At 36.0% G+C, this 23417-nt stretch overlaps 1 protein-coding gene across 2 annotated transcripts in view; it reads right to left on the minus strand.

The window, feature by feature from the left end:
* Positions 1-7250: 7250 nt before the first annotated feature.
* The window catches only part of LOC134653098 (carboxylic ester hydrolase-like), a 36083-nt gene continuing 19916 nt past the window's right edge, over positions 7251-23417 (minus strand). For both annotated transcript variants that reach the window (XM_063508398.1, XM_063508397.1), the window contains 6 exons: positions 22765-22955; positions 21831-22002; positions 19246-19430; positions 9777-9927; positions 8985-9108; positions 7251-7483 (listed from right to left, as the gene is read on the minus strand). In XM_063508398.1, the coding sequence (XP_063364468.1) occupies positions 7285-7483; positions 8985-9108; positions 9777-9927; positions 19246-19430; positions 21831-22002; positions 22765-22955 (1022 nt within the window). In that variant the 3' untranslated portion in view covers positions 7251-7284. The remainder of the gene's footprint in view (positions 7484-8984; positions 9109-9776; positions 9928-19245; positions 19431-21830; positions 22003-22764; positions 22956-23417) is intronic.

Genomic DNA, 23417 nt, shown 5'->3' on the forward strand with positions numbered 1-23417 from the left:
ATTGTAACACAAACAATTATCACCTTGGCTAGGCACCCTGATGTGACATATTGTTTCATTATTTTTCTGGGAATTTGTCTAATCCCTTAGTCAATGGAGTCTGTCTCTTAACTTGATAAAGTGTGTAAGTGTCATTATAAATATTGATCAACATTATATTTTCATAGTAATTTCGTGTATATGGTGACATTTCCACTCACTATCATTGGAAACTGTGCAGAGTTATATACTTAGTTTTAAAGTTTTCTATTTATTAAAAGCTTATTTGTATATGCATTGTGAAGTAGCCATTAAATTCACTTAAGTGTATTGAAAATGAGTCAGTTGAATTGGAAATCTCTTAAGTTAGCCTTTCTCTTTGCTTTTGTGTTGTAACAGGCAAGGCAGCTTAAACTAATCTGAACATGGTCTAATCCTTGACCTGAGCTACCGGGGCTACCGCGAAAACCGAAATTCGCACATTGCGGGGATCTATCTCTTTTACTCCAATGAAGGTGTAATTATATAGACAGAGACAGATGCCCGCAATTTGCGAATTTCGGTTGTCGTGGTTATAGGCCTGTTCCTAAAGATGTTTTTAATGGCTTAGAGTTAAACCAAGCTAAAGTTGGCAGCGATATTGATAGTCCAGACTGTGCAAGTGTCATTTAAACGTCATCATTTCATAGATGTTTGACGTTTAATATAACAATTGCATTGCAATTGTATTGTTTTTTTAATATTATTATTTTCTGTTTTAATTAATCTTTGTAATATTTACGTATACTTTGTATGACTTGTCAAAAGTGCTTATTAATTCATTATTAAGCCTACTTGAATAAATTATTTTTGAATTGAATTGAATTGAATTGCATAGTCTGGGGTATCTAAATCGCTGCAGACTTAGCTTGGTCGAACTCTACCTAAGTAGATGTGGTCCAAGAGATAGGTAGGTATAGTAAGGGATTGTTTTTAATAAGTTTCTGTAACAGCTATTCATTGGTGTGTTGTTTTTGGTTATTATAATAAAAATATTTTTTACTACCTATACATATTTTTCTTATTTGTATACTTATCCCAGTATGTGTGTGTCTTTGTCTGTAAAACTTTCTTATGGCTAAATAATCAGACTCATGATATTTTTGTTGGTTTACGAATAGAACACTAGCCAACATACGAGTAACGAGACACATTGTCTAGTTCGACACAACCTATGCGCAACCTAATTATTATTATTCTCTTTATTTATTTTTGGTCTTAAGTTAGGTTATTTTATAATATGGATATAAAAATAAAATACAAAAACACTTACAAAAACAATACAAAATACTTATAAACATATTATAAAAAACCTAACCTAGGGTGCCGCCAGCAGCGGGGCAAGGCCCAAGCTGCCGGTGGTCAGGGCTGCAGAGAGAGGAACCGGCGGACTATCCGCGCCGTGTCCAAGATCACCGCCTTCTGCATCTGACCCTTGATCCAACCACCTAGCGAGAGTCTCTCAAGATGTTGGTCGAGACTCTTCGCTATTAGACCGTTCACTGAAACGACTATCGGGACAATGATCGTCGAATCAACATCCCACATGGCGGTTATCTCGTGAGCCAAGTCTAGGTACTTGCTGGACTTGTCCTTCTCGGCTTTCACGAGATTCTCATCATGGGGGATGGTGATGTCAACGAGCACGGCCCGGCGTTGCGATCGATCTATTATCACAATGTCAGGCTTATTGGCTACAATAGTCCTGTCAGTGATGACAGATCGATCCCAATAGAGCGTGGCACGACCATTCTCGAGAACTGGCGCAGGTGAATACTTGTAGTACGGTACTTCGCGGTCCACAAGGCCGTATAGAAGAGCAAGCTGCTGGTGTATAATCCTGGCTACGAGATTATGTCTGTGCAAGTACTCGCCGTTAGCAAGATGAGAACAACCGGAAATGATATGCCTGAGTGACTCTCCGGGACGACGGCATGCCCGACAAATGTCGACCGTACCGTCCTTCAGGATATATTTCCGATAGTTGTTCGTCATCATTACTTCGTCCGCAATTGCACAGGCAAAACCCTCGGTTTCTCCGAAGAGGTCCCCGAATCGTAACCAGTTCACCGACGCGAGCAGGTCCACATCGGGTCCCGTGAGGGCCTTGTAGAACCGCCCGTGTAGCACCTTACTCTCCCATGCCGCCTTGCGATCCGCAGTACTTAGTACCACAGGTTTGCGCCAGTTCTCGTTTGCCAAGGAGAGCGGCGTGAGGTTCCTGTCTACTGCCACCACATCACGATGCATCCCACAGTCGTTGTTAAGGAAATAATTCCTGAGATTGTACACCTCGCGGTTGTGGAGATCCTTGGCGTTTAGGAAGCCTCGGCCTCCACATTTCCGTGGGATGTACAATCTCATAACTGACGAGCGTGGGTGTAGCATGCGATGCGCGGTGAGCAGTGATCGGACCCTCCGATCCAGGGCATCCAGCTCGGTCTGAGTCCACCTTAGTATGCCAAAGGAGTATGTGAGCAGGGGCATTACCCAGGCGTTGAAGGCGCGCACTTTGTTGCCTCCTGACAAAAGACTGTTAAGGACTTTTGTGAGCCGACTGAAAAAGCGCTCCTTCACCGACCGTCTAATACCCTCGTCCTCAATACCCAACGACTGTGACATACCAAGGTATTTATAGGTTTCTGACTCAGAGATAGATCTGAAAGACATTGTCTCAGAAGGTTGTAAATTTGTTGAATTTACAACCCTCCCCCGCTGTACATGCATAACCGCACATTTATCGACACCAAACTCCATGTTGATGGCACTACTGAAGACGTCGGTGGTTTTCATTTTCATTATTATTATTATTAGGAGCCTGTAATGTCCCACTGCTGGGCAAAGGCCTCCCCCCACTTTTTCCAGTCTTCCCGATCCTGTGCAATCTCTGGCTATTCCTTTAAAAAGGAGTCTAGCTCGTCTCGCCATCGCCGACGTGGTTTGCCAATTCCTCGTTTTGAGCTGGGCTGCGCACCACTCTGTGGCTATCTTGGCCCACAGCTCACTCGGCATTCGGCAGACATGACCAGCCCAGTCCCACTTTAGCTTGGCCGCTTTCCGATAACCTAATTAGTGACGTGTTATTTTGTCACACTGATGTCTGGTGTCTCCTCTGTATCTTCAGCTGACGCAATTTTATGCAAATTGATGCCTAATATGCCGTTTGAGTCGATGGCCGTGCCGTGGCTTGATGACGTCGGATTGCCGTGATAAATTTTTGAGTCATCCGCTTAAAGTTTATTTGTAATATGAATTATGTCATATGTTAATACCTATCAATCATATACAAGTAGTTACTTTAACTAGCTTCTGCCCGCGACTTCGTCTGCATGGAATGATGATGATTGATAAAACTATCCTATATCCTTCCCCGGGCCGCAAACTATACCATTAAAATATAATCTAAATCGATTCAGAGGTTTTAAGCGTGAAGAGGTAACAGACAGACAGACAAGAGTTATTTTCGCTTTTATAATATTAGTAGGGATAATCTATTAAAAGTATTTGCTGGGTAACTAGGTAGATGTAGTAATGAAAAAAAAAACATGCATACCTACCGTAAAATGGAGCGAGTAGGGTCAAAACTGAAATTCAAACCTCGATAACATTTTATTTTTACATATGAAAACTGAACGGTGTACCTATATAATAAGTGTTCCGGACGTTTGTATTTTAGTTTTTATTTTATTTTGGGTAGTTCCATTTCATAACTGACGATAAAGAGGAAAACCCACCTCACCCCGTAGTGCCTCGTATTTAGGGTGAGAGGGGTTTTCATAGAAAGGTGATTTTGGAAGATTGTTGGATCGATATTTTTTATTATGCGTATTACTATAGCTCCATTTTAAATTGGAATACATTATTTTTGTAGCAGTAGCCTTAAAATCCCTTCTCACCCCCCTCTCAAACCTTCTCTCCCCATTCATAACCCACCTCTCCCCGCGAAACCTACTCACCCCGTTTTACGGTACCTATACCTACCTTAAATACCACATATAACATCGCTTTAATTTTTACTATAATTCCGACTTTTTACTGTTAAGTATTAATGAATTACTTATGCTTCATATTGTATGTGTCCTACCTTAGGCTTATGCTTGTATCTATTGTATTCCAAGTTTCAGTTACATATATATAAACGTCAGCATGGTTCCATTTTTATCGACTATCACTATGCCCGTCACTTTCGCACTTACATACTTGTTAGAACGTGACAGACATGGTGATAAACGATAAAAATGCGACCGTGCTACTAGGGCAGGTCTTTTTAGTAGATAAATTATGTGCGTAGTATGTGTCATGTATGACTATGTGTTCTGAATAAATAAATAAAACATCCATGTTATTATATAAGGCACCTACTACACGTTATTAGTGAATGTACTCTAATAAATTAATAATACATCATACATATTAATATTGAAAGTATCATGCAATAAGTGTAATATCCTTATAAAATAATTCAATGAATTTATTGCACAATAAATTATTTATTTCGTTCATGGTATGGGGTTTATTGCGTTATAAAGAGCCATGGCTGCAATATTACAAGACAGGAACTCGGTCTTACGTCATCCTGTAGAACGAAACGATTACTTAAGTACAGTTAGCTGCAAAATTACATATATTCCGTCTAACCATTCTCTAATAACAGTAATAACTTAACAATAGTTATTTATGTACAACAAGAGATCAAAGTTTGATATTTCTTCGAGTGCTTATTTTGAGTCCCGTGCAAGCGAAAGATTCTATACTAATTTAGAATCTTGAGCGTAGTAAGGGACACAAAAGCGCACGAGATGTAAATAACTTTAATCTCGTGTAGTTCACAAAACTTTTCACCTCAGCAGTGAGAACATATTAGAGAACCCGAAAAATGTATTCCTTCTTCATCACTTACCTCTATTCACTCATGTTTTCTTAAGATATATGTACCAACAATTAAGTTTTTACCTCAGCAGCTCGAACAAGGGTACTTTGCTACTTAAAAACAGTGAGCAAAATTGCATTTTGCTCATTTTGTCTCACTCAGTGAGCAAAATGCGATTTTGCTCACTGTTTTTAAGTAGCAAAGTACCCTTGTTCGAGCTGCTGAGGTGAAAAAAGATTATCAATACTCTCTATGTATATGTTTGTAGAACAATAAGATTGTTACAGAATATCTTTAAAAGCAAAGTAGTGATTTAGCTCTATTAGGTAAAGTATTCCCTTCCAGGGTGGCAGATAGGTACCTACCTACTTTTTGCGCGTTGTTGTATCAGTATTATTTATACAGTCAGCCTCAATAAAACTGATTCGCACATATGGTAAAAAAACTTACAGTGAGTTGGTTGGACGCCAAGAAGCTTCAAGCTGTCGCGAGTTATCGGGTCCTCGGCGCCAATACCACTTCTAAATTTTCGAATTTAAACTGTCTAAAACTTACAATTTTGGGAACAAATAATGGTTATTAGTTTTACAAGGGGGCAAAGTTGTCGTTTGTCCGCTCGTGTCGTTGAAGCGAAATTGCGTTTTTGAAAAGTGGAATTTGAGCGTTGCAAGAGTTTAAGGTAGGTAGGTGGTGAAACAAACTTTGCTTCCGCCTTTGCTTTTCACCACACCATCATAACACACCAATGTAAGAAAAATATTCATTGTAAAACATGACAAATCGAATCTAAATCAACGTTGGTCAATTCTAGTACTACCCAACACGAGGAAAAATTTGCATCAGATTACTTTGCCACTCTCGTGCATAAAATACCTACTTTTTCATCAGTTTTTGAAAAATAAATATAGCCTTTACGAGCTGGTGTGGTGAAAAAAAACTATTATTACAGCCGTGCTTGTAAATTGCGACGCCGAACGTATATAAATCCCGTTTTATTTCCACTCTTTTCCACTAAATTTATATGGCTATGAAAATCTAATTTAGTGTCTAGCTTGAGGCTTCAGAGCACGGAGGGTTTTGGAAGTTGATTCACAAGACAAGGTAAATTTTCGTATTAATGTCACGTTTTAGGGTTCTGTACTCAAAGGGTAAAAACGGGACCACCCTATTATTAAGATTTCTCTGTCCGTCCGTCTGTCTGTCTGTCTGTCACCAGGCTGTAATTCATGAACCGCGTGATAGCTAGATAGCTAGACTTAAAATGTTCACAGATGATGTATTTCTTTTCCGCTATATACCTACCTAACAAATTAAATACTGAAAACGAAATAAAATAAATATTTAAGTGCATTTTAAGTGGGGCTTCCATACGTTTTTTTCGCCGTTTTTGCGTAATGGTACGGAACCCTTCGTGCGCGAGTTTGACTCGCACTTGGCTGTTTTTTAGGGTTACTTATTAGAATCCTGTTAGTTGAGACTTGAGATTGTTTCATCATAAAGGCCCTATATAATAATCCTAGTGTTGTCGTTTACAGAGTTCTTTTTAATCATCATCATCTTCCTCGCGTTGTCCCGGCTTTTTTCCACGGCTAATGGGAGCCTGGGCTGTCCTCCTAAGCTAAAAAGCGGTATTTGCATATAGTTTTCTTTGAAAATACGGCCTTTTAGCTTAGGAGGGCAGTGGGGCCGCTTGGCAACTAATCCCTAGAATTGGTTTGAATTAGACCAAGATAAATCTGCAACGATCTTGATAGCACGCGCAGTGCAAACTTATATTTATATGAGATTGTGACGTAGGTATAGGTACCTAAATAAAACTTGCACTGCGTGTGTTAGGTATCAAAACGTTTCATACTTATCTAGGTCTAACCATGTCTAACTGTCTAACTCTATCTGACCTTTCAATCCAGAGGGAAATTAGTCCCGGTCTCCTCACGATGTTGTCCTTCACCGAAACGCGAATGGTAAATTTCAACTGATACTTATGTCGTACATAAGTTCTGGAAATCGCATTGGTATGAGTCAGGGTTTGAAACCCGCGACCTCCAGAGTGAAAGTTGGACGCACTTAATTATCGCTAGGCTACGATGAGCGCTTGTTCTTTGTAATAATAAGAATATAAACACAGGTAAATTTAAAACATTTAAGGAAAAGTAGATATTTATTCTGGCACTTAAACTTAAGTAAAATTCACATAGATCTTCGTATATAGTTTGTGATTAACAGATGATTTAAAAAAAAACTATTATGTACCTATAGGTATTTCAATAACAATGCCCTAAAAGTAGATTTTTTTTATAGAATATTATCTGATAACCACAAACTAAGGTTTAATTAGTACCTCTAGTAGGTATATAAAGTACCTACACAATGTAAAAATTGATAAAACATAAAAATTAAAGTTCATCCCTAATATTAACGTGATATCTCTCGTTCTCGATGAACCCCAGACTGTCCCAGAAGGACCGCTGTCCAAAGTCGGAGCTGGTCTTCATCAGGATGTTGGTGGGCGAGGCTATCTCCAGATAGTTCAGTTCTTGGGACCCCGGGGTCACGGGTGTCCAGGCTGGCCCGGTGTTGGATACCTTAGGGATGCTGGAAAATTAAGCAGTTAATATAGCTGTTGCAAAGGAACGGGAAATCCGTAGCGCGATACGGTTTTTTGAGGATACTTACATCGCGAACATAAAAAAACAATTTTCGTTATCCTTGGTAATTTTAAATCGGGTAGACACATATATCGTCCCTGTAATCTCTGGTCACGATATTAAAGCCCACAAGCAGTAAATAAAAGCCGTGAAGGATACTTTTCACATGATGTTTCAGCTGATTTCAAAATTCCAAAGGGATAGATGAATGAATACATTCCATGAGGAATTGAGGGAACTCCTCAACTCTTAAAATACTCATAGCTATTTTTTTATTTTTAAGTACCTTAAAACGGAACTGCTCATGACCAGAGGACAATGGAAATCCTCTACGACAAAAGTTTTTAAGGCGGCGTATTTTAATTGTTATGAGATGCACTCTGTATGGTTAAAACTATTTTGTGAAGAACTGCTTTTTTTTCTATAAATAATAGGTAATGCCGCCATGTAATGCTTAAGTGTGCTCTTTGTTACTTCTTCTGCTAAATGTACTAGTGCCATGTATGGAAGCCCAAAAGGAGATTTTGGTAGTTACCTACTCGGCGAGCGCGTAAACACGTTTACCTAATAAGATTATAGGTACCTATAATCTTTTATTCTTCCTATAATTTAATCTTACGTATCCAAATTTAGCATCTCCGGCTCTCCTTTGTCCTTTGCTATAGATGTTATTTACGCCGCTGGCCGCCTCTAATAATTTAAGTATCTGATCTTTTGTGGTCAGAGAGTTGGGTTGGGTCATTCATTTGTTTCTGTTCCTGTTACCCGAGGTTTTCGCCCCTCTGATTAAACAGTTAATAATTAATTAAAACACTTTGAGAAGGCATTTGAAAATAAAATATTGTAAACATGTTGTGGAAATATTTTAGCAATTTAGAACAAAGTACCTATTCAAACGTTTTATGTGTAGAATAAAGTTTGTGAATGTAAGCATGTCGTTTTGAAATGACAGCGTAACGTTGATTACGAATACGTATATATAGGAGCGGTTTTTTGGCGGGTTCGTGTGACTTAATATTTTTTTGCTTACCACACTTTGGTCACAACTATTGTGCTACGCTCATATACACGGTGGCTAAAAAATAACTGTATTCCCGCTGCCAGGGAGGTTTTGGGATTATACTGAGTAACTTTTACTATAGGACGACTTCCGAAATCGCGAAAAATTACCCTCCCATAGAAAATGTATACCAGCCAACATGTATGAAACAGCCAAATTTTTTTCCCGAATTCGGGGTTGGTCCCATAGTAAAAAATGCACAGTATAATCCCAAGACCTCCCTAGCAACGGGAATGCAGTTATTTTTTAGCCACCTTGTATATTGTGCTAGGTTACTTGTCAATTGAATTTATAACTGTATTAAGATTTATTAGCAGTTAGGTACGCCTATCACCGTAAGTATTTATCTACATATATGTTAAATTGGGGAAATACAATATAATTATACCCAGTGGTGGAGTAGCTATAGATCATGTCGATCAGTTCTTCCGTCATCTTCTTGTCGTCAGGGCTGTCAGAGGACAACATCGGGAACTTGAAGATGTGGAACACGTCATCTGCGTGGCTCACTCCTGTAGGCAGAAACATTTTTCCAATTTATTTTATTTTATTTTACTACTTTGCCGGTCTTCTTCTTCTTATTTAAGAGCTGTGCTTATGCTGTGTGAGTTGGAGATTGCTCCACCGACAGCGTCATCAGGTCCTCTGCCAACTTTGCCGGTATAATCGTTTATATATTCATGCTAAATTGCAGCTTTCTAGCACTAATGATCACGGAGCCAAGTCGCTGACGGCCATGGCGAAACTATAAAGGATGACTCACGCTAGACCGGGTCGGTGCTTCCGGCGCTTCGTTTTCTATGGAAAGCACCACGTGATCACCGATCAGCCGTCATAGAAAATGACGTATCGGACGCCTCGACTCGGGCACGGCTCGGTCTAGCGTGAGTCTCATTGAACTATTATTACTATACTAACGTATAGAACCGTCACAGAGAATCAGTATTTTGCGCCATGAATTGCTGTCGTTTTGACAACAAACCATAGAAGCGGAGCGTTAACCTCGCGACCGAAACGCGTAACCGCCATGAATTTTACGGTGCTTACGACACTTTCATCGTTTAGTATGGCTTCTTTATAGTAATAATAACTCAGTGGGGTTCGTAGTTGACTACGAAACCCTAAAAAGGTAATGGGTTAAATTTTTGAAAAGTTTGGCTTTGGAACGTGTAAGCCTTACCGTAATTCTTGTTGTTCTGCGCCATCATGTTGGACAGGCTCTTCTCGCCGCGGAAAGAGTAGCGGTACAGGTAAGTGGGCTGGCCGGACTTGGCTGCGTGGATCTGAGCCAACTTCCCCACATCTACGGAGAATAGTCGGTCGCCTAAAGCCTGGACAGATACATAATAATCATAATCATAATCATAATCATTTATAAAAATAAAATAAATAAATTTATTCGTTTACAATTCTTGAACGTATTTACCTATTTACACCAATTAAGGCGAAATGAGAGTAACAGAGAAATATATCCGCAATTTGCGAACTACGGTGTTCGCGGTAGGCCCTGTGAGGTTTATTGATTATACATGTGTAAAAAAGTAAAAAGCAAATTCGTGTTTAGATTTTGCCAGTAGATGGCGCTGTATACTGCTCCGTACATTATCGGTAGCTGGTTGTTAAAATTTAACATTCGATAATTTAATTTCCACAAAATACGGTTCCGTACGTCAGCTTTCAAAATCAGCGATACGAATAGTCGTATCGCTGATTTTGAAAGCTGACGTACGGAACCCTACCTATGTACCTATGTACCTAAAGTCTAAGATATAGATCTTAGACTTTAGGTACATAGGTATCTTAATCATCAATGAAAGTTTGCTCAACAGATACATCAATGGATAATGTATTCCTGGAACTTATAATGTAATTTCGTAAACTTGGGCTTAATTTTTATTCAAGATGGAGAAAGCTCGTGTAACAGACAGGTTCGGGAATAGGTAGGTAGGTAAAGTATAGACATGCGAAGCGGTGAGAGTCGCAATTTGATAGCAAAAGTAGATGGAGCTATTATCCTCATAAGTACTCGTAACTACATAATAAAACCAAATTGGTTTGGCGAGCGCTAACGTTGACAACGATATTTATATCACAAAATTGTTACCATATTTTTTCACTACGAATGTTACGTCTCCCAACTCTGTGATGTCTGAAATAATATGTGATAATACGACGAAATTATACCTACGAGTGTTTGCGTTTACCTAGCTTTTATCAGGCGTTTATGATCAAATAAGCGACCCGCCCCGGCTTCGCACGGGTTAACATGTTATAACCTTCCTCTTGAATCACTCTATCTATTAAAAAAACCGCATCAAAATCCGTTGCGTAGTTTTAAAGATCTAAGCATACATAGGGACAGACAGACAGCGGGAACCGACTTTGTTTTATACTATGTAGTGCTATTTACCGTAATTTGAATCACGTGCAGTCAAGTATTACGAGACACAGTAGATAAACAAAAAATATTTTTGACGCGATTCGTCTGCGTAAAATGATGATTTCTGTGCAGGGACCGGAACCGGTTACCTTAACCGGGGTTTTTTATAGGGTTATTTTAGAAGTGGTTATAAAAACCCCTACCATAACGGTAACCGTCTGATAAGGTAACACTTTGATTCGGTAACCGTATCAGATCGAGTTAACCCCTGTTACCGGTAACCGAAATAAAAACCCAGTCTATTCTGTTACCTCATAATAAGGTTTTCAACCAGTTCAAACGATTGTAATCTTTACGCAGACTTAAATTCGACTTATTATTGAATAACCGTGGTTGGCATGGGCGGTCTATGAAGCCTCCAGCACAAACAAGTTTTTTTGCCGGTAACTTCGCTTATTGTCAATTCAAACAATATTGTACTTTGAGTCCTTAAGCTAAAATTGAAAACATAAGTGAGCGATTACAGTATTATTTTAGAGCGTCAGCCGCAGCGCGGCCATTCCTTTGTTTATCTTTATACCTGTGTGTTCCTGTTGTTTTTGTTAATTTCGGAGCAATTCTAGTTTAGAAATTTTTAGAAAAGGGGTTGCAAGTAAACAACATCATATCCTAGTAATATCTGCTATTATTTAGTTATATTTTATGCTACTTAGATTATTATTTTTATTTTCGGGTTCAGACTTGGTACCTACAGATTAAAGACTGATTTAAAGAAAAATTTTCACCTAACTAGTAATTTTACTGGTACCTAGTTAGGTTAGGTATTATTTATCTTAAGTGATTTAAAAAAAAATCACTTTGTGATAAAGATACATGCGCTAGCGGATTGTGGTAGATATTTTACCATTGTTAACAAATGACATATGTACTAGTTATTATGAGCTTATTTTATAATAAGCAATTAAAGTCTATTTTTTTATTCGGTAGACTAAAATGACATTTCATAGTATGAAATGAAATGACACATGATGTTCATACTATGAAATGTCATTTTAGTCTACCGAATAAAAAATAGACTTTAGTTTTAAATGTTTTCAGATGCGGTGAGTTGTATGAGCTAAGTCGTAATTTACCTTGTACCGCTTAATGCAGCGATCAGAAAATATATATCTATAGCAGTTATAAACTGATTTTAATACTACAAATCTTTCATTAATACCAGGGGGCTCAGCACGGTTCCATTTTTATTGACTATCACTATGCCCGTCACTTTCGCACTTACATACTTGTTAGAACGTGACAGGCATGGTGATAAACGATAAAAATGCGACCGTGCTACTAGGGCAGAATTCATTATACATATTCATTGGGTATCTATAACATTGGTAGGTGAAATAGTTTTGATTAAATTAAATAGATACATACATACTTAGTAAGCAGTGTTGGGCATTCAAGAATAAAATCATTATTTAAATAAGAATTCCTAAGAATAAAATCATGTTGATTTTATTCCCGTCAAAATTATTCAAATAGTTTTGATCGGAAATAATTAGTATGTGAAAAAATTGAATAAGAATAATCTCATTGTTAATCAAATAAATATAATCATGATTTTATATTCTAAATAATATTCCTAGATTAAACATGTAGTCTGCGAGCCGTATAGGCGTTACGTATAGATAGAAGTAAATTAGACAAGAAACTATTATGTTTTTTGACTAATTTATACCTGATTTTATGCAATAAAATCTTACAAATTTAATTTACTGCCGCATAGTCTTGGTATTGGACGATACCCGTATTTATTTTAATGTGATAACTAAATCATCAGGTATAATTCAGCTGCTCTGAACGGATGGTGGATAGCGAAACTCTTCAATGGCTCACTGTGCCTAAATTAATGTAAAAAATAAAAAACCGGTCAAGTGCGAGTCTGACTCGCGCAGGAAGGGTTCCGCACCATTACGCAAAAACCAGCAAATAAATCACGTTTGTTGTATGGGAGCCCCCCTTAGATATTTATTATATACTGTATTATATTTAGTATTTGTTGTAACAGCAGCAACAGAAATTAATTATTTGTGAAAATTTCAACTGCCTAGCTATCACGGTTCATGAGATACAGCCTGGTGACAGACAGACGGACAGAGGAGTTTTAGTAATAGGGTCCCGTTTATACCCTTTGGGTACGGAACCCTAAAAAAGATGTTTTTAAAGGTAGGATAAGGAATGGCTCGATATGGTGTATTCCTATTTCTCCCCGCCGGGCACAGATGGGAATAGGCGCTTCATTTAAATCATTCCCATATGTCCCCGCCTCATGTATCGCGGCGATCAGGTTGGGCAGGAACAAATGGGGAAAATACTCATGATTTTTTTCTGTTTTCGAATTATGTTTATAGTTCGTTTTTTTTAGCATTAGAAAGAACTTGAAGGAAGGTAAGCGATTTTGACATGTCTTTTAATTGAAAAACACTTTTTAAAACCATAACTATTACTTATGAAAGCAGAAGACTATAAAAGATCGTATTAGATTCATAATTGTTACATATTTACCGTAACTTATTTTTAAAATGTGCTTTTCAATTAAAAGAGACATCAAGATCGTTTACCTTATTTCTAATGCTAAAAAAAAATTAACTATAGTATGTGGTTTCAGTATCCGAGTTACTACCAAGACTTATGGTGTTTTTAAAAGCTCTTCTGATATTTAAAATTTGCATTTATTATTTAGACGGAAATTAACAGGTATTAATATCGTTTGACACAACGCTTGCCGCACGTGTTTAGCAAATGCTGACAAAGAATTCACCACGCCACGACTTAATCCTATTGTTATTGCCAATGAGTAATAAATGACGGTCTCAAGTGGAAACACGCCTGCAACTTTCTGCAAATCTATTTAATTATAGTGATAAGCGTAGGACTCTTTTCTTACCTGCAGTAATTTACTATCTCATTCACTTTCCGTAGGTGTGAAAGAGATAGCATACGTAAGACCTCAAGGCTGGTAGGAATAATAAACAAAATACATACTTAATACGCAAAGAAATATACATTGAACCATCATAATTATAATTTCGCAGTTTACTTTCTATGTAGCTTCATTATAAAATTATCATCACCGTTTCGAAGGCTTCAAAAAATTCAAATCAATCCGACCATTGAAAAGAGGGGTGAAATTCATTTTACTATCTATATACATTGTACTACATATAATATGACGTATAATATGACCAACTAAATGCCATTTAACCTTGTTACCACTAACTCATGTATCTACAATTACATCAATTAGTTATGACACGGCAGAGCACTGATAACAATACTGTAGTGTAGTATAATAATAAAGCTTTATTGTTGTCACTATGACTCTCACCGCATTCTGCTTAATCCTAAATATCCTAATACAATAGAAAATACCACGACCTTTAAACATTCGGTGCACTTGCGTTGTAGCGCGTGCCAGCGGAGCGCAGCGTTTCGATTTAAATACGCATGTTGCTTCGCCTGTGTAGGTATATTTATTATCTTCATGTTATTAGGTACTAGGAAGTGCAAATAATTGACTTCATACATGAAAGATATTTTGCAGATTTTGTTCAATAGTCACCTTCAACAACACGAGAGTAATCTAGAGCAGAGTTGGGCAAAAAATAACTTGAATAAGAATAAGAATAAGAATAAAAACAGAAATTTTATTCTTATTCCAATCGATTTGAATAAGAATAATTCTTGCACTTGTTATTTTAGAATAAAATGAAAGTGAATAAATCATGACACTTTTATTTTAAATGAAAAAGACAAAACGGAATATTTATTCCAGATGTAGGATTATACTAAACTAGCTGTTGCCCGCGACTTCGTACGCGTGGATTTGTATATTGGTGGTTATAAATTCTACATTAGCTTAGAACATTAGGCAGCAAAAGATAGCAGTAGGGACGGTTAATCATTTGTTAATTATTATACAACGCATGAGCTTTGTCTTTCACAAACTGGCTATGAAGTTTCAAGCCCCTAACTGAATAAAATTGTTCTCGATATAATCTCTCTCAACCCCCAGAAGATTTTCAAGTCCACTGTTTAATAAAACCTGCTACCTAACTACCTATTTACGACGTTAGAAGTTCCTAGCTTTAAATAAAATTTGAACCCTCTACCAACTCTCAACCCCTGTTTAAACCTTTAGGGGATGAATTTTTAAAAACGCTGATATTACTTTTCTTGTATTCTAATAATATGCCTTTATACAACGTTTCAAGTCCCGCACTCAAATAAATATTTGGGTTCCATACAAATTTTCAACCCCCTTACACCACCTTGGGCAATGAATTATGCGAGCGAAACTACCGTACGAACCGATGCACGCGCGCGACTGCCTGACTTTATACAAAGATTTAAGTCCCGCACTCGCAAAAATATTTGATCTTCATACACTCTTTCAACCCCTTTTTCACCTCCTCGGGGGATGAATTTTTAAAAACGCTGAATAGGTTTTCTTATTTTTTAATAAAATACCTTTTTACGAAGTTTCAAGTTGAACCCTATACAAACTTTCAACCCCTTTTGGACCCTTATAGGGGATGATTTTTTAAAAACGCTGAAATTACTTTTCTCGTATTCTAATAGTATGTCATTATACAAAGATTCAAGTCCCGCACTTAAAAAAAAATTTTGACCTCCATACAAATTTTCAACCCCTTTTTCACCACCTTAAATGTTGAATTTTAAAAAAACGCTGAAATTAGTTTTCTTCTCTTTTAATGAAATAACTTTGTACGAAGTTACAAATTCGTAGCTTAAAATTAAATTTAAACCCTATATATAAAATCTTTCAACCCCTTTTTAACCCTTTGAAGGGATATATTTTTAAAAACGCTGAAATTACTTTTCTTGAGTTCTAATAATATGGCTCTATACAAAGATTCAAGTCCCGCACTCTCAAAAATATTTGATCTCCGTACAAACTTTCAACCCCTTTTTCACCACCTCGGGGGATGATTTTTTTTTTAAACGCCGAAATTAGTTTTGTTTTTTTAATTTAATACGTTTTTACGAAGTTTCAAGGTCCTAGCTTAAAATAAAATTTGCAACCCAGGATAAAGTTTTATTCCCTTTTTACCCCCTTAGGGGTTGAATTTCCTAAAACGTCGCACTTATTTTTTTTTGTAATCGGCTATTATGCCTTTCTAAGAAGTTTCAAAGCATTTGTAATGGATTCAAATTTTCAACCCCTTTTTAACCCTGTTAGGGGATGAATTTTCAAAAACGCTGAAATTACTTTTTCTGTCTTATAATAATTTCCCCATAACAAAGTTTCAAGTCCCACACTCACAAAAATATTTGATCTCCATACAAACTTTCAACCCCTTTTTCACCACCTTGGGGGATGAATTTTCGAAAACGCAGAAATTAGTTTTCTTGTTTTTTAATGTAATACATTTCTACAAAGTTTCAAATTCCTTGCTTAAAATAAAATTTGCACCCCAGGACAAAGTATCATCCCCTTTTTTACCCCCTTAGGGGTTGAATTTCCTAAAACGTCGCAATTACTTTTTTGTAATCGGCTATTATGCCTTTCTAAGAAGTTTCAAAGCATTTGTAATGGATTCAAACTTTCAACCCCTTTTTAACCCTGTTAGGGGATGAATTTTCAAAAACGCTGAAATTACTTTTCCTGTCTTATAATAATTTCCCTATATACAAAGTTTCAAGTCCCACACTCACAAAAATATTTGATCTCCATACAAACTTTCAACCCCTTTTTCACCACTTTGGGGGATGAATTTTCGAAAACGCTGAAATGAGTTTTCTTGTTTTTTAATATAATACATTTTTACAAAGTTTCAAATTCCTAGCTTAAAATAAAACTTGTACCCCATCCAACCTTTCATCCCCCTTTTAACCTCCTTAGGGGTTGAATTTCTCAAAATCGCTTCTTATCTCTTGTACACTTTATAAATGCAACCTAGTGTGCAAATTTCAACTTTCTATCTTTTGTAGTTTCGGCTCTGCGTTGATGAATCAGTCAGTCAGTCAGTCAGTCAGTCAGTCAGTCAGTCAGTCAGTCAGGACACTTGCATTTATATATATATAGATAACGTTTTATTCAATTAGAATGTTATTCTGAATTAATTTAACTTTTGTAGTTACATACTACTACTTTTAATTTTGTAAGTTTCTAAAATAAATAAAACAAATAAAATAGATAAAACAAATAATATAAATGAAATAAATAAAACAAATAAAATAAATTATATTATTTACATCTATTTTATTAGTATTGCATTTTAGTTTTTATATAATATTATAAGTATTAGTTTAATTTTTAAGTAGGTTTATTTTAATTTTAGTTTAGGTTATAAATTTTTAATTCATAGATAGTTGTAATGTTTTTTTATTATTACCTTTTAAGTTAAATAAATGAACTTTATCCTAATAAAATAAATAAGATAAATAAAATAAATAAGATAAATAAAATAAACAAAATAATAATAAAAAAAAAAATGAATAATATGAATAAAATGAATAAAATGAATAAAATGAATGAAATGAATGAAATGAATGAAATGAATAAAATGAATAAAATGAATAAAATGAATAAAATGAATAAAATGAATAAAATGAATAAAATGAATAAAATGAATAAAATGAATAAAATGAATAAAATGAATAAAATGAATAAAATGAATAAAATGAATAAAATGAATAAAATGAATAAAATGAATAAAATGAATAAAATGAATAAAATGAATAAAATGAATAAAATGAATAAAATGAATAAAATGAATAAAATGAATAAAATGAATAAAATGAATAAAATGAATAAAATGAATAAAATGAATAAAATGAATAAATTTAAATAAAATAAGTAAAATAAGTAAAATAAGTAAAATAAGTAAAATAAGTAAAATAAGTAAAATAAGTAAAATAAGTAAAATAAGTAAAATAAGTAAAATAAGTAAAATAAGTAAAATAAGTAAAATAAGTAAAATAAGTAAAATAAGTAAAATAAGTAAAATAAGTAAAATAAGTAAAATAAGTAAAATAAGTAAAATAAGTAAAATAAGTAAAATAAGTAAAATAAGTAAAATAAGTAAAATAAGTAAAATAAGTAAAATAAATAAAATAAATGAAATTACATAATAAAATAAAATAAATAAATAAAATAACAATAAAATAAAATAAAATAAAACAAATAAAACAAACAAAACAAATAAAACAAATAAAATAAATAAAATGAATACAATAAATATATAAAATATAAAAAATAAATAAAAAATACATACATTATTTAACTACTTTTATTTTATTACATTTATTTAACTTAAAAGGTAATAATAAAAAAACATTACAACTATCTATGAATTAAAAATTTAAAACCTAAACTAAAATTAAAATAAACCTACTTAAAAAATAAACTAATACTTATAATATTATATAAAAACTAAAATGCAATACTAATAAAATAGATGTAAATAATAAAAAATAAAAAATAAACAAAATAATCAAAATAAATTATATAAATAAAATTAACAAAATTAATAACAAATAAAATAAATGAAATAAGTAAAATAAACAAAATAAAAAAATAGACAAAATAAGTAAAATAAAACAAAAACATTAAAATAAACAAAACATTAAAATAAGCAAAATTAAAAAAAAAAATACAAAAATGACAAAATAAACTATTAGTTCTATTAATAAATTAACTTTTTCTTTTAGTAGGTATTTGACTGACGGCACATCACTAAATACGAATGTAGCAAACCAATAAGCAACCGATAATAAAGGTTACCATAACTGAATAAAAACCGGTTAAAAACCCCTAACAAAAACCCTAACGCGATGGGGTTTTGAGATTAACTCGGTTAAAGGTTAAGGTTACCGTTTCAATAAGCTTACCGTTACAATCAGGTAACAGTATGATAGGGTTACCGAATGATACGGTAACCGAATTGATTGGGTTACCGAATGGATAGGATTAAGCGTAAAGAGGGGTTTTCCGGTCCTTGTTTCTGTGACAAAAATATGCTACCATATGTCCTGCCCCGCGGGGTTCAAACCATCTCCATACCAAACGAAGTTACGCAATAAGCAAGCACTTATGACAATGTTTAACAATAATATAAACAGTTTCATTTGGATTTAAACGAATCATTAATACACAAGAATACATACGTGATACACAATCGACCCTATTAATGGTCTTTATATAAGGTTTAGATTTAATTAGTTAGTAATAGGAACATGCGAGGGTATTTACCTGTACTAACTGGGCGTATGTCTCCTGGCTAACCGGCTTGCCTCCAAGGTACCGCTGCTTAATCTTGGCCGCCACCGCGGGCCGCTGGGCGATCGGCAACGTATCGTTGTACTCGAATATGTTGCTGGCCAGTTGGTTCCAGTTGGTTTCCAGGTGGGCCAGAGTGTCGGGTGAAATTTGGTAAGCTGGAACCAGGAAAAATAAAGAATAACTAGAAAATATTGACTTAATTTCTTGTTGGTCTGGCTGCGATTAAGGTTTGCACGACGGATCCGAAATATATGGGAAGATCCGCGGATCCGGATCCAGATCCGGATAATTGCATACATTTCGGATCCGGATTGCAAACCCTAGCTGCGATTACAGAATGACCCGTTCGAGGAGTATGAAAAAAACCGGCCAAGTGCGAGTCGGACTTGCGTTCCAGGGGTTCCGTAAATTAAGCCCGAGTCACGCTGGACTGCACATTTCTAATAGGTTTTCCTGTCATCTATAGTAACGAAACTATTTTGTGTAGGTATTTTTTTCAAAATTTTAGACCCAGTAGTTTCGAACTCGGAGACAAAAGGGGGCGGACAGACATACAGAGGTACGGAACACTAGAAATAATAAAAATAAGTGTATATATAATATAATAAAGAGCGAAAATTCGGTTTAGATCAATATATTACGCCGGTTCGTTTGCAGCCTCAGCCACCGGTGGACTTGGTCACTTACTATTCTTTAGTAGATTATACTAGATTATCATCATCTTCCTCGCGTTGTCCCGGCATTTTGCCACGGTTCATGGGAGCCTGGGGTCCGCTTGGCAACTAGTCCCAGTAATTGGCGTGGGCACTAGTTTTACGAAAGCGACTGCCATCTGACCTTCCAACCCAGAGGGTAAACTAGGCCCGTATTGGGATTAGTCCGGTTTCCTCACGATGTTTTCCTTCACCGAAAAGCGACTGGTAAATATCAAATGATATTTCGTACATAAGTTCCGAAAAACTCATTGGTACGAGCCGGGGTTCGAACCCGCGACCTCCGGATTGCAAGTCGCACGCTCTTACCGCTAGGCCACCAGCGCAGATTATACTAGATTATATGACATCTATTTCAGTTTTTTAAAGGTACACATGACTACATGTTAATTGTATGAGTACTCAAAAACTTTTTTTATTTGTTTCCTAGTTGGGAGGTATGAAGCTGATTTATATTGCTTTCACTACACGTGCCAAAAACTAGTCTCCACTGCACAACGCTCATTTATGGGGTCACAGATCACCTAACCTACCCGATGGACAGATAACCAATTCAATTCAAATTCATAACCTTTTAAGTATTACAATAAGAGGGGCTACCGCGAAAACCGAAATTCGAAAATTGCGGGCATCTTTCTCTTTTAGTCCAATTAAGGCGTAATTAGAGAGACAAAGACAGATGCCCGCAATTTGCAAACTTCGATTTTCGCGGTTATAGCCCAGGATACGCCTCCATATATAAGACCACTCGCGGTCACAACACATATATATGTATATAGGATCAATACGAGTATATAGGAGCGTGCGTTCTCTTTACCACTTATGCTATGCATTAATAACTTCCTCCTTTTTTGAAGTCAGTTAAAAATATTTCAGTACTTATCAGAAAATATTTCGATGGATATAGGTAAAATCAAGGTAAAAATAAAAATATTATGTAGTACCCAACTCAGTGCTTTATGTTTTTATGTTAATTATGTTGCCGATCGCGCAGCATTTTAGAAGTAGGTAAAATCACACCTATTCGTGGTGATAAACAATTTATAAAGCGGTGTCTATTACTTTATGTCTGGGGTACAATACCATTTGTTGTCAATGACATAGATATATCGCAGTTCATAAAGCGGATGACACTCGCACAAAAGAATGCAAACCAGCACTAGACCAATATATCGCTTTTATGCGGCAAAAGTTGGCAAATAGGTCACCGAAATAAATGACTTTCAAATTATACCTTCAACCATTTTGTATTGGCGAATAATAATTTCTATATTTAGCGTTTTTATAAGTATTTAAATTATGAGACGCCTTTGAATTTCGTCCCTTTCATGTGAGTAAATTAACATGGTAAAACGTAATAAATCACAATTTACTTGCGAAGGGCTCAGATGCGAATAAAAATTTCTGGGAAGAAAAAGAAACATCTCATTAGCGTTTCACCTACGTATTTAGTTATTTACTGCGTTTGATCTTGATTCGCCGAATATATAATTTGCATTATTAATAAGAAATAAACATGTATTGTGTATTTATGTGAACATTTTTTCCTTTGACCTCTAAGCAAATTGTTATTACAAGCAACTGCAACGACTTTGCTAAAACTGGCCATAATGAGAGTAAACAAGTCTGCAGGGATTCCGTCGTATTTGCTAAGTGTACTGAATTATGTGCTCGATGTCCTGCACTGCAGCCCCCCCCCCCCGCAGTTGCATTTTGGAGACTATCCATGCATATTTGTACAGGAATACTCGTGAGCGTCCTCAACCTATTCAGTTGGCACCATTCTATTCGGGTCAAGCCGGTTCATCAATAGAAGGCGCTGCTATAACTAGCCATACTTACTAGCAGCAGGATACAAGCCCTCTTCCGACGTGACTGACGTAATGAGAGGCACTTTATGCATAGTTCCAGCTTGCGCCGCGTGGAACGGGTACTGAGTAAGGAACGGATCCCTGGTGCCAGAAGGTTCCACGGTTGGCGAGAACGGCGTGAACATCTGCTGGTACGGGAACTCCTGTAACGCAAAATATTAAACTGAAAATTCTGCATTAAAGGAATACAAGCTTATTTTTTCGTATCTTAAAATAGACTAGTGATTAATTCAAGGACTTCGTTTTACGTATCTCTTTAGCATGGAAATTTCGTGCGACTGTGCAAATATTGAATATATACACTCACGAGGCCAAGTATCATTAGCGTCGGATTCGAAACGCTATTCCTTCTTTCAATAACGTAAAAAGTGTTTTACATACGTGACGCAATGACACATTCATAAATCAGCGTATTTAAATAATGTCCTTGTATTATAGAAACGGCTGCTAGTTTGAGTATTTCGAACAAACACAAGCTCAGTCTTAAAATAAAACAATTTTAATCCAATATTTTATTACATATATAAAATACTATACTTTATATGTATACTTACAAACATTTCAGTCTGAGCTGCGACCACAATCTCGGCAGGCCTGTACTTGAGGCAGTCGACCATCTCGCGGTTGATGTTCGTATCATAGGACAGCCCACAATAGCTGAAAGACTCTTGGCCATCTGCGGAGGCTTCACCGAGTAAGTCCAGGATGTCTCACAATGTTAAATACTTACAAACATTTCAGTATGAGCTGCGACCACAACGTCAGCAGGCCTGTACTTGAGGCAGTCAACCATTTCGCGGTTGTTGTTCGTAGGGCAGCCCACGATGGCGGACAGACTCTTGGCCTTCTGCAGAGGTTTCACCGAGTGAGTCCATCATCAGGATGTCACACAATGTTATACTTACAAACATTTCAGTCTGAGCTGCGACCACAACCTCGGCAGGCCTGTACTTGAGGCAGTCAACCATCTCGCGGTTGGTGTTTGTAGGGCAGCCCACGATGGCGGACAGACTCTTGGCCTTCTGCAGAGGTTTCACCGAGTGAGTCCAGGACGCGAAGGCGGCGCCGCTGTAGGCTATACCTCGAGCAAAGGTACCTAAAAAAACCGTTGAAAGAGCAGTTAAAATCTTCAGTACATTTTCTTCTAAAATTGTAATATTTTGTAGGGATGCATAGTAGTTTATATTTATAAAAAATACACTAATATGCAGCGTTGTTTATAATCGATGACTTTTGAAGTGTGAGAGCAAAGAGCTCGTAAACGAAATAAGTATCACTAAAAATCTAAATGCGTACCTAAATCTGAATAAAGAAACTTAAAAATGACTATTCGCTTTTTTGATTTGTCGCAATTTTGATTCCTTCACATAGCGTATCGTGTGTTTCACGGAAGACAAATAAATAATAAAACGTAAGTTGTTTGGTCGTGAAACAGGTCGAAATCACGCTGACAACCGGATATTTGGTAGGTATGTCAACAATACGTCAATGACGGGAAAAAATCAGAAAAAGTGGTCGTTTCGTGCCAATTAATTACGTGAAAATTTCTAAATGAAAA

Source organism: Cydia amplana, chromosome 12, assembly GCF_948474715.1.
Source record: "Cydia amplana chromosome 12, ilCydAmpl1.1, whole genome shotgun sequence".
Lineage (NCBI taxonomy): Eukaryota > Metazoa > Arthropoda > Insecta > Lepidoptera > Tortricidae > Cydia > Cydia amplana.